Consider the following 12,793-nt stretch of genomic DNA (forward strand, 5'->3'; position numbering starts at 1 on the left):
CCCCATCTCAAAACCGCAACCTTCACTAAGGCCTACCCATGGTAGGCCAAAAAAAAGGCCATCATTGATCATTGTACTTGTGGAAAATGGGCATATGAGAGAGAGAGAGAGAGAGAGAGAGAGAGAGAGAGATTATGAGCAAATTTGAGCATATATAACATGTAAACCTGTTTACAACAGATGGCATGCAGTCCACCACACCTCAAAAACAATATTCCTCTTGGTGTACTGAGAGAAAGTTCCTCTTGGAGTAATGGCGAAGCTTCCACTGATTTGATTGAAGAACTGGATAGTCACTTGGGTGAGATCAAATAGCATCTTACAGCGAGTGAATCGAGTCCCATCCCCCATGTACAGGAGTGAAAGCATGTCCGTGCAGTAGACATTGTTTGCCCCCAGGTACAAGATAGATTTACAGGGCTTGAAGCGGGGACAAGAAGGGATTGAACCTCCTTTCGAGATTGAGCAGGAGTGGATGGTCACGAACACTAATATACACAAAGATATTTGTGAGAAGGGTGGAGAAAAAAGTTGCATAGTCAACCGATAGAGGATTCAATATCATGCCTATTTCAAGCTCTAATAATGGATACAAGACCTATTTCGAGAGAAAGAAAGTGATATAGAAGATCCATTCTAAGAGGGAGACACAAAGGAAATTGGGATACAGATAGGATTTGGTTCGATCTATAGTAGATCCCAATTGCTTAAATGGAAAGGAGTTGGTTGGTTAGCAAATTGTTACCATAAAGGAATCAATGATTCTTGCTGGGATTCTTTTGCATAGAATGGAAACCCAATTCTCCTAGTATATTCCCCTTCTAATGATTCTACGCAATCACCTTCCTCCCTCATAGTTCAAACATTATTAATTCATATCTTACCTCTTGCGCTTTGGATGACCCGACCGCTATCCAGCAATATTATAATACCTCCCCTATAGGAAATATATAATTTATCTATTGAACTAGATTGACAATAACGATTCACACCCCCGTATCATCAAAATCCTTGGAAATTTGAGTTGCGTGGTTCAACTACGCTTCTGCGGGAGGAATTTCCTACCACTTGACCAAAAATTCTAGTAGTTAGTTGAGGCACTAGTTACAATGTCACCAAGAATCCCTATTAGTGAATTTGAATGCACTAAAATTTTTGGATTCAGTTAGATGGTCCATCCCCTAAGGACCTGGGGTCCTAAGAGCCCTTCCAGTGGAAACAATGGAAATGACTTCAAATCCGGATTATCTAGTTGGATACGGGAAAATCCAAACTTTAAAATGATTTTTTGGAATGTAATGATGAATGAGGGGAATGCCCCTCCTTCCTCCCCATATTACCATTGCTCTTCGAGAAATTGAATCTCCAAATTATCTCAAAGAGAATTGATCGACATCTTCATCAAGGATTTGTTCTAATGAGAAGTTTGGAAAACTACTTCATCTTCTACGAACGCCTTCCTACATTTTCCATATAAGAGATTTCTTTTCCTCCTTGATTTCAAATGTTGCTTCCATCTCCTGAATAAGAAAACTACGAAGGTGATCTATAACTTGGTAAATATCCAAAATTCTATAAGCAGAAGTTATTGCATAAGTAAGGGGTGACTTCTAATTTGATGAGAGATTTGGGCATGTGAATTCTACGCGTAACATCACCTAGGTTGAAAATGTTGATAGAAGTTTCTATAGGTTAGACAATATTAACAGGGACTAATATTATCCACATAGTACCTGAGATAGTTTTGATGATACGGTTTCAATCCAAGATGTCAAAACGTTAACTATAAAGAGTGATCTTAAGAACCACATCCTTTTTTCTCTTAGCCCTTGCCGTAGAGTATGAAGAGTTTCTTGATTTTTCTCCCTTTGCAAAGTGGTTGTTCTACCATCGAAGTTGAAGAGCTTTCTTTACTATCTAGGTGTAAGAACATTCTTTACTTGGGGCCCTATTACTAATACACATTGCGCATGTTTTCACACCAATTGCAAGTTGTGGGCTTGCAACCTCCTAGTTTTTAGGGTCTCATGTTGGAATGTAATGTGAGAACTTAGGTTCCTATTAGTAGTGAAGGTTTCCATTAGTGAAGATTTGTCACTGTCTTTGTAGGGATGACTTCTAATTCGATGAGAGATTTTGGTGTTTTAGACTTAACATCACCTAGGTTACAATGTTGATAGAAGTTTCTAGAGGTTAGACAATGTTAATGTTAACAAGACTTCTACTTAGTTCATATCCTATCCCTATTTGAACCAAAAAAAGAAAGTGGAAATGTAATTTAATATATGTATCCCCTCTATCTTTTACCTAGAACACATCAATAATTTGGAAAGAGAAGCAAAGGGCTAATAGAAACCATCATTATATAATAATAAAACCCTAACCTCTCATGCTAAAAGCCACATTACAATTGAATCCCTGGACCCCTAATCCCTTTTGGGCACAAAAAGTAGCAACTCTCGCATTAATCCATGGACTCAAGTGTGAATTGATGGGGACAAAGGGGTAGTGGTGAGTGGTCCCTCTTCAATTATTTCAAGCTCCTCCATTGATGTTCTATCATAACTACACAATTCTTTGCCTTCCACGTTTTCCTTATTGTCACTTGGGCAACTTGGAGAAGCGAAAGCCTTTTTGGATTTTATTTGTGTAAATAGCCTTTTTTGATTTTATTAGTGTACTATTTACAAGTGCCCACCTACTTCTTTCTCCACCTCTCTCTCCTTCTCTCAAGGAGAAAGCCTTTTTGGATTTTATTTGTGTACTATTTACAAATGCCCACCTACTTGTTTCTCCACCTCTCTCTCCTTCTTCTTCTTCATCTTCTTCTTGTTCTCTCTCAATTTCCAGGGTAAGTCTTTTGAGTGTATTCAACCTGTTATTATTGGTGACTACAGCTATTTTCAAACATGCTTAAGTGCAAAAAAAAAGAGGCAATAATTGATAATTCTACTTATGACAAAGGGCATTTAGATGCTAAAGTGCCAAAAAAAAAAAAGGGGGCCATAATTCATCATTCGACTTGTGGACAATGAGCATAAGCCCTCTGGGAAGGGGGAGAGAGAGAGAGAGAGAGATTATGAGCAAAGTGGAGTATATATTATAACATGTAAGTTTACAACAGACGGCATGCTGTCCGCCACACCTCAAAAACAATATTCCTCTTGGTGTGTGGAGAGGAAATTCCTCTTCGAGAAATGGCGGAACGAAGTTATTGTCTACACAACCTAGGTTGAAACTTTACTTGGCCGATCATCCAAAACGGATTGAAGGTTGATTGCTACACCTATCACTTCAAATTATCAAAAACCGTGCATCTTGATCATATCCTTCTTCACAAGGCCAGCCTGAAGGAACACAGCAGAAGAATAAACTGTCAGGCCAACCTAAAGAAACCAGCAACCTTACTACGTCTATTCTCTCCTCCTACCTTTCTACTAGCAGAATTCAACTTACTTGAACCAGGAATTGGGACACGTTCTTCCTCTGATCGCCTTGCAGCTGAATCACCTGCAAATAAGATAGCACTCGCTATATGAGTTTTGTTTGCTCAATCTCCAATCGAAACTCTTGCAGCACAGATACTACAACAACAAATTCGTTTCGCGACAAAAGATTATATCCCCACTGTCAGACTTATGATGTGAAATCAGACGAAATCAATTAAAATCAGACTTATGATGTGTACCTGGCCCAAGTCCGCATCCTGTACCACGTTGCCGTTGCAACAAAATTCTTTCTTAAAATCCTTCAATATCTTATTGTAATTGTAATCCTTTACAAGGCCCTGCACAGTAGTCAAAGACTTCCTCCCATTCCGTTGTTGCACACGCACATGAACGTAGCCTCTTGAGCCTGAACCAGGGGCATTCGTATCAACTTCTTTGAACGGATCTGTGTGGAGGAAATGAGTTTTCGCAGAAAATTAGTCTCACAAAGAAAATAAAAAGGATTCACAATCCGAGAAACTAGATCCGCATGCACCAGCCCCGATTATCAAAGCCCATAGAAAACTCGAGGGAGACACCAAATTCATGAGGACAAACCCCAAAGATCTAACCGACTCGACGAACAACGATAGACAACTACCACATGACGAAATTCCAGACACGGACAAATTCTGAAACATTAGAACGTTCGTAGCAACTACGCCGGCGGGCGGGCGGGCGGGCTACTGGAACCACACCACATCCCTAACCAAGGGCCTAGGATGGAAAGCCCTTCGAAGCGAAGCTCCTAAGAAAGCCATCGAGAGGAGGCTGTGCGTACTGAGGAATAGGTTGTCCAACTCATCATGTCAGGGCTAAACACTTAAAAGACAGAGAAAGGGAAAGGGATGAGCGTACCAAAGGCGATGGGGATATGGATGTCGAGCTCAGACATGAAAATGGGCTGCGGAAGCGAAGAAAGGCAAAGAGGGGAGAGCTGTAGACAGAGCGAACAAGGCAGACAAGCAGAAGAGAATGGAGAAAACAAAGAAGAGGGAGTGGAATTTTATAGAAGAAGCAGCAGCAGCAGCAAAAGAGAAGCGGCACCGACCGGGCGTGTAGCTCCCACACGCCTCACACGTGTCCGGCTTCTTCTACCCCAAAAAAATCAACTTTAATCAACACGCTCTGCAGACCTGGTCAAACAGCTTTCTTTCTTTTCCTAGCACTAGCACTCGTCGCCCATTTAAAATTCTCGGTTGAAATAATTGAAGCATATCAAATCTTCTTATCTTATCTTACTTCTTAATATGATTTATCATATATCTTATCTTCTTATCTTATCTTTATCTTACTATATATTAAGGAGGGGGAGACGGCAAGACTTCCACCTCTCTAGAGCTTCAAGTGCCACGTGTTATGATGGGAGTGCACTAGGAGTGGAGAGGGAAGCGTTTTTGAACTAGTGTTAATGTTAACGAGTGTTAATTAGTGCCTCTTGAGCATAGAAAATTCTAGTTGAAATAATTGAAGCATATCAAATATTATTCATTAATGCCTATTTAACACATTCACCCTATTTGCATTCACCCTCCCTACTAATTAATTAAGCCCTCTATCGCTCCCCCTCAATATATTCTCAATTAACCTAAGCAATTTTCATTTATCCTAAGCTCGTCTCTCATCCGCCTCGCGTCACTACCTCTCCTCACTCTGCCCTCTCCCTCCCCTCCCTCTCCCCTGTGCTCTGAGCCCTCGCCCTCCCTCTCCCTCTCCCTCACCCTCCCTCTCGAGCTCAGCCCTCCTTCTCCCTGCACTCAGCCCTCACTTCTTCTTCATCCTCCTCCACTGCTGCTCATCGCAGTGGTTGGGAGGCTTTTACGTCCCCCCTTCTCCTCTACCCTTCTCCCAACTGGCCTGCTCTTTATAGCAACTTATATAAACTTCTGGAGAGTAGAAGCTTCTCCAAGAAGTTGCCCCAATGGCTCGCGCGGCTTCTGGAAACTTCATTTCTTAATTCACCAAGCCTTATGTTAATTGAATTCACATCGTGCCACTACCTTACATTAATTGAGAATTTGCACACGCAGGCCATCGCAACTAATTAATTAATAGGCCCCAAATTCTTGCTGGGGGGCCCTATTAGCTAACAAGGTATGAATCCCACAATGGCCCTCCTAAAGAAAGGAAAGGAGGACATCTAATCAAGGTTTGTGAAAGTAGGTTGATTTTGTGTTTAATACCCTCCTTATATAATTCCATCATGGACATAAAGCGCACATGTATGTAATGGAATGGTCGCTCTAATATGCATATGAGGTCCCGCATGTTGTGAGATGTGTTGGAATGTTGCTCCAAATATGGTCGAGTTGGCTTCCATAAATAGTTATGGGCTCGTTGATATGTAAATGACATTTGTATTTGTTCATCATGTGTTGAAGGTTGTTGGAGTCATTGTTGTCTTTACCCATGTCTATGTTGAAGTCTCCAAGAAGGATGGTGAATTTTTTTTATTGATGTGTTTTTTAAAGAACTTGTTCTAGTATTTGAAAGAACATTTTAGTGTCAATGTTGACGATAGTGTATTCACATCTGGACTTGGAGATATTTGCTTATGTTATTTCTACCCGTAATAGGAATGAAGTGTTGTTAATTTGTTGATGAAGACGCAAGAACCAAAGGAAGAGAAGTTTGGGAGGGAGACGTATTGTGTAGGCATGAAGTTATCGAAGTTGTTGGTACACGTTTCTTGAAAGCATATGATATCTGATGTTGCCAAATGTTTTGTTGCCCTTATGTCCATGTTGTACTTTGGGAAGGATCTTGTGTTCAAGGAATGGATACCGGTGTTGTATTCTTGTGGAATTTGCTTGGCTTCTCTTATTGCTACCCATTTTGATGTTGTATTCATTCTTTGCATTTCATTAATAACATCTCTTTCTCATTGTGCAAGGGTTCTGTCAAGTCGAGGCTATCTATATTTCTGACACGTGAGAGGATAGTGTATGCAAGGCCATGTGCACGAACTCCTTTGGGAGAGAAAGCCAACCTATCCATGGGAGAGAGAGCTAGCCAATTCCTCACTATGCTTGTCTTGGAATAATCCAAGTGGTTTTTGGTTCTCACATGGTGCTACATACTGAACTTTCGACTCAAAGTCTACTACTTGTTCAACACTTATAGGATTATGAATCAATGTGTCTGTGTTGACCATATCTCCTTCTTCCTCCTCCACTATCTCTTCCACCATACTTTGATCCATGTTGTTCTGTTGATCATTGAGAATTTGAACGTGATTGTACCACTGATTGTTTATAGTGATATTGTTGCTTCAATACGAGGGTGTGTCCAAGAGAGAATGCATTGCATTCATTAGTAGTACAAGTCTAACCTTGCCAAGAAGGTATGTAGATTTATACTCCATTTTTTTCTTTATGTCAATTATCATACTCGCATCTTCGTCCAAAAAGCGTGGCAAGACTCTTTGGACCTTCAATGTGTTGGCGAAGACATTTGTGGTGCTACCTCTCATCCCAATCTGACCTTCATAACTAAGGTCCCTTATTTGACCGAATGCTATTCTAGGGGAGACCAAGTGTTCCTCAATGCCATTTAGAGCCGCTACTTTCTCTATGGCTTTGTTAATGCAAATGTTGTTGAGAGTAAAATACTCTGGCAATTTTTGTTTTTGTATGGATAGCTTACATTCCAAACAAATGCAAAGTTCTTTTACTAAGAATAGAGGTTGTGTTTCAATTCTTTGGCTGCAAATGAACTCATATGTTTCTCTTTTCAAGAATGATGTTTGTTTCTTCAACATCATGCGCTTACATGGGAAACATATATAAGACGGTGCATCCTTAATTGTTTCCATGTATCTCAATATCCCCTTTGTTGAATGTTTAAACATTGCAATGTACTTTTCCTTGTCCATGTCCTCATCAATAGTAATTGTTCTTTTCCTTTTCCTATGTTGCTTTTCCAACGATGGCATTTGAAGATTATCGCAATCATGTATGTGAATGCTCGCATCAATTTCCATATGTCCCTTTGTTTCATACACCATGTCTACACCTACAAATGTTTTCCTCAAGTCTCTTACTTTTTGGATGATTGTGTTTGCAAACATGTTGGCAGACGGAAAGCAATCTTTGAAAGTGTTCGCAATATATCTACTATTGTCACATCTAATACTTATTCTCTTTCTAAATTCATTCTTTATGTTTTCAAATATTACTTTTTCAAAGCATTTGAACTGACATGGAAGCTCAATAAGTATTTAAAGACATGTGAATATGCACTTGTTACTTCCAAAAATATCCACAAAGTTCGAGTCCAATTCATAATGACTTGTTTTTGCAGTTATGTCCATGACTAGAGGAAGACTTCGGCTTTATACCCCTTAATCTTGCAAATCAAACAAGTGGACTTTCAGAATGTAAATCTTAATGTAAATAGAACGAAAGAAGAACAAATGTTTCAAAATACTTCAATAGATGCATTTTCTTAAACAACTAATGCACATTAACTACTTTCACATGAAAGCATCTCCAAAGGTAAGTTGTAGATATCTTGTTGCGAGCAAGAACAGCAAGTTCTTATGTCACACTCGCCCAAAAAGCTTATATATTTGATAGAATGTTTTTACCCACTGTTTACAGCAGCTTTGCAGGAATTTCTACACACCAAATTGTTTACTGTTTCCACAAACTTGCACAGTGGACAAGAAGGAGAAGAAAGATAGTTGGAGTCCAGTAGGACAGAAAGGTAACTCAAGAGATGATCCTTCACCTAACCCAGCAACATTTGCAAAGTGAAAAAGAGGTTCAAAACAATATAGCCTTGAGATCAGCCTATTTTAAGACTACAACTGCATGCCAAGTACAAGTCACCTAACTTTAACTTCATCAAATACGGTGATCATATAATTCTTACAGAAAGTTAAAGTTGCAGCTGCACACAGTCTGAAATGTGCTACAGTTTCCATATATGATTTAGCATAGGCAGGAATATAAAGTACATGCACATGGAACGAGAATTTACAAATGCAACAACATAATGTCAAAAATTAATTCCAAATTCAATTCCAGATTGCATTAATAGCAAAATCCATCCAAAAGGATGGTAGTCATACATATGGAAAGGACATAGTCCTTCAAGTAATTGAAATACATATGGAAACAACAGGAGCAATCATAGTAGCTGCTCATAGGAGCTCCCAGATAAATGGAATTACAAATTTAAACTTCACGTTTTGCAGTTATGAAACTAGTGAGCATGCCGAACATATTGGTTAAGAAGCACCCCTCAACTTTCATTGTGAACAGCTGCGACATGAGATACTGTGTGTTCTCTTCCGGCAGCTGTATGAAAGGGGTCGAAAGGTGCAGGACTTTGTCAATGAGCTTGTCCCGCAGGATGACCTCGATTTCTGCTCCCTCAGAGTAGTTATAATAGCTTTCAATTTAAGAATCTTCAGGAGAGTAGTATGCTTGTCACAGGTCATACAGAAACATTTATCTACCTGCTAGAGATTTTATTTTCCTTGCACACCATACAAACCAACTCATAAAGTGTAGAGTTCATGCCAACAACTGAGAGCACTCCAATAACCTAGGAAATGTTGGCAACAGAAATTCAAAACGAGTGCAAACTATGTACCAGCATTCACTTAACATATCACTTTTGTTGAAAATGCAATTGACGGAAGAAGGAGAGCAGCGAGCTTGCACACCTGATTACGGTAACCAATCTATTGTATGTGTGCCAGGAAGATTCTGGAAAGGTCTTCCAAGGGAGGGCTCTTTGACTGGTGCAATGATAGTGGCATCCAACATGTTCAATGACATCGTCTGTGTGTTCTTTTTTGTCCCCACATTGCGGAAAACGAAGTTACACTCTCCAATTTTGTTTAATTGACAATGAAGACTAATATCCAATCGAAACCATCTGGACCTCACCATTATCAGGTCATCGGCAAGAGGACCGTCTCCAATTATCAACTCGTCACGCTGCTTGAAAGACATCCCAATCTTGATGATGGTGACTGCCAATGTGACTAATGGGAGTTGGTTCCCTTCTCCTTTGTTGATAAGGTCCTTGTAGGCCTCCTTATGCTTGGAGATTGTTGTCTTAGAAAGGAAATATGGCTCCACACTAAAGGATGGGATCCTTTGGATGCATGTGAAAGGGTCGAAAGTGATGGTGTAGTCTGTCGTGCCACCATCATTTCACACACTTTTCACACAAACAGAGAAGTTCACAACGCACCTGCACAATATCCAACATTAAGGGTTTTCACAAAATCTACGTAGTACACCTCATCAATGTGCAAAGTTATGCCCCCAATCCCCTTCTTATCAGCTAGATCTACCTTCAGTTACTTGGGGTAGCTTAAATTTTGCAACATGTAAGGGGTGGCTTAAATTTTGCAACATGTAAGTGCCATACTTGTCGAGCACTCTGCCCTTAGTAAGGTCTATGTCTTGAACCGACAAAGTCTTTGCAACAAGAAGTAGATCTATGTTAGGCTTCTCATCCTCCAACCAATTTTCAGGTGACATGGAAGGAGTCAAGGGAAAAGGCTCCTAGAAAGGTGCACGGGTGGAGGTTTCTCCTACAGCAGGCTGGAACTTTAACTTCTTATTCTCACCCACTCCAAAATATGGTTAGGAGAACCAACAACAACAGGTGGAGGTGAGCAAGCCAACAAAGAAGCAACTCCACTTAACAAGGAAGGGCTGTTGCTGTGCAAACTACTTGTTGATTGCTCAGTGGATACGATGAGGCTTTCTTATTCAGCTACAGCATTCACATATACTATTAAAATTGTAGGAAACGCATCAAAAAACTGTCCCATGAACAGATTTTCTTTGAAGTAGTATAATGTCCCTCACACGTCTCTGCAATTAATAAAGGCAAACATGAGCATCATCACTACTGTCTGTAATTACACGCTATTAAACATAAATGGCAACATTTAATTTTGTATTCAAAACAAATAATTTGAACCATCCTATCATGCAAGTTTTTTGTAAAAATACCTACTGTTTCACTGATAAAACACAGTAAATACCTGCTACTCTACTCATAAAACAGAATTTCTGATCAGAACACAGCAATGCACACCAGTGCATCTCATTACTCAAACTTCCAAACCAAAATTGCAACATATTATATTCATAAAACTCAAAAATGCTATCAGAGTTAACTTCCCAACCAAATATTTCTGCATCTATATATATAGCGAAATAGGACCATTCACTACTATGAATGAGGAAGTGGAGACATTATATTATGCTTAATAGAATATTTAATACTGAATTTCCACCAAGGGAAAAAAGGCAACTGCATGCACTTTCAGGACACTATGAAAGAGAAACTCCTACATAACCCGTACCATAACTACACATGTTATTCGCAACCTGTATGGGAACATCCGCTAAGGACATTTTTTCCCTTTTCATTAAATAAATATATGTAGAAGCAAAAAATACAGGAATACAATATTTTCCCTTGCACCATTCAGTCTAACATAAGAATAAGCATAGAACAGGTCTAATGATACCATGGAAGCAGTCGTCGTCGCTCTGAATAAATGCTCCAAAACAGGATTGACTGTAGCGCTGATAGCATAGAAAGAACCAATCAACACTGACAACAAAAACTATTCTGCAAGCACAGAGAGAAGTTGCACTACACAATACAAGAGAAGAGGCATATAAGAACGACATACTCACAGTACAAGCACAAATCTCACAACCATTACACGATTAGTCTAAGTAAACTCATGATCCGATAAAACATGAGGCAAGTGAAAGTGAAAATAAAGGAATAGTGAGAGTATTTCCTCAAAATTCTGCTTCTCCTTTGCAAAACTGAGAAACCACATTAATAAACATCCTTCGGTTCAAGAACAGTAAGCTTCCATTCGCAAAGCACAAAAGCAGAGAGCGTAACTGGATAGGGAAACACAGCATGCACCTTCATTTTTGGCCATCTCCACATCTGGAAATAAGCAACTGGGAAGCAAAGCACTCATATGATGCGCAGGAAAAGACTGAAAGCCGTGACAAACCACAGACATTATCGACATTTTATAGAGGGAAGAAGAGCAATAATCATCTCGCAAGACGACATGCCAACCAAAATCACACATGCGATTATCATAACAAAATCCCTTCCTGAACATAGTTTTCAGAATATCTCAGAGGCGGCACAAAGACAACCATTCTTCCGGAAACGAACCTAAAGCACGCAGTCATTTGTAATACTCATACGAACTGGACAAGAGCAGATTCATAAATGATCAACGACGAATATAGATATCCACCATGAGAAGAAGAGCAAGCTGCACGCATCCACTCCAAAGTATATCCAGGTGAGAATGACCTCCAGAGTGTATGAAGAATCGCCGCCACACAGTCACATCGACAGAGAAAACTCCTCGATTGAAATAAAAAAATCCCAAATTCCGGATGGGATTGAAGGTTGGATTTGCATATTTTAGTTATAACTCTCAGTAACAGTATAATTTTCAGAGACTTAAATCTTAATATTGCCTTTAACTTTAAAGGCTCAAAAAAACATTTCTTTTGAGCACTAGGCCGCTGCGAAATAAACTCCACAAAAGCCTTTTTAAAAAGCTCATCAAAGTCATTGGGCAATGATGATGTGGCTATGCTGACATGGTAGATGATATGTAAGGGATGAAACGGCACTTTGATGATGAGGCAGTTAACTAGCATGTTGATGTGGCAGTCGAGGGTGATGTGGATTTGTTGATGTGGCAGTGTGGTCAGCTGATGACATGGTAGATGTGCCTACATGGTAGTTGAGTCACTGTAATGATGTGGCTACTGACTGGCAAACTGATGTGGCAGAGATGTAGTCGATGAGGTGCCGTCATTAGTCGTTATAGGAGTCATGCATCCATTGGCTAGTGATGGCGTCCTGTGCTATGTGGTTGGCGCATTCTAGGCCGCTGCTGCTACATTGGTGTCTCCATTGGTGGTTGTCTACTTTCTCTAGTAGACTATTTGAGTTGTTGCTCTTTTGGAGGATTCTCTGGCATTACTTGTTTTTCTTCATCAACCTTTTCTATAGGTGACTGGGTAATCAATGTGATCATATCCTATGTATTTGAAGACTTCCATTGTGATTCTTCATAAAAAATTGCATCTCTGGATATTATGACCTTTTGGTTTATGAAGGCATGGATGTGTTGGTGTGCTAGATGAAGGTTGCTCGTTGCTTGTGAGCTTGCTAGAATTCGTGGTGGCCGATTTAGTCATAGGTGCTGATTGAGGTCCGCCTTGTGTGTAGCTGGAATCATTTACAGAGGTGTTGAGGTTTTGCTCGTGCGA

At 39.8% G+C, this 12,793-nt stretch overlaps 1 protein-coding gene and 1 long non-coding RNA gene across 2 annotated transcripts; both read right to left on the minus strand.

The window, feature by feature from the left end:
- Nucleotides 1-3,077: 3,077 nt before the first annotated feature.
- LOC147882839 (protein translation factor SUI1 homolog 1-like) lies at nt 3,078-4,500 on the minus strand. Its single transcript, XM_087400316.1, has 4 exons — nt 4,347-4,500; nt 3,689-3,894; nt 3,457-3,510; nt 3,078-3,347 (listed from the first exon to the last, which is right to left on the minus strand). Exons 1-4 carry the CDS (start codon nt 4,381-4,383, stop codon nt 3,303-3,305), a joined length of 342 nt encoding a protein of 113 aa, XP_087256442.1. The 5' UTR covers nt 4,384-4,500; the 3' UTR covers nt 3,078-3,302.
- Nucleotides 4,501-8,530: 4,030 nt separating this feature from the next.
- On the minus strand, nt 8,531-11,891 carry LOC147882840 (uncharacterized). Its single transcript, XR_015543903.1, has 5 exons — nt 11,761-11,891; nt 11,412-11,487; nt 10,996-11,053; nt 9,163-9,698; nt 8,531-9,041 (listed from the first exon to the last, which is right to left on the minus strand). It is a non-coding gene; the product is annotated as an uncharacterized LOC147882840 (long non-coding RNA).
- Nucleotides 11,892-12,793: the final 902 nt, after the last annotated feature.

Source organism: Dipteris shenzhenensis, chromosome 29 (genome assembly GCF_047967505.1).
Source record: "Dipteris shenzhenensis isolate YYH24624 ecotype China chromosome 29, Dip_SZ_1.0, whole genome shotgun sequence".
NCBI classification, from domain to species: domain Eukaryota; kingdom Viridiplantae; phylum Streptophyta; class Polypodiopsida; order Gleicheniales; family Dipteridaceae; genus Dipteris; species Dipteris shenzhenensis.

Bases quoted from the DNA above. Each gene is read 5' to 3' on its own strand.
- LOC147882839 (XM_087400316.1), bottom strand. From the start codon at position 4,383: ATGTCTGAGCTCGACATCCATATCCCCATCGCCTTTG. The intron at 3,895-4,346 runs GTACGCTCATCC...TCCTCCACACAG, and splicing joins CCATATCCCCATCGCCTTTG to ATCCGTTCAAAGAAGTTGAT. The intron at 3,511-3,688 runs GTACACATCATA...TCTTATTTGCAG, and splicing joins AGGATGCGGACTTGGGCCAG to GTGATTCAGCTGCAAGGCGA.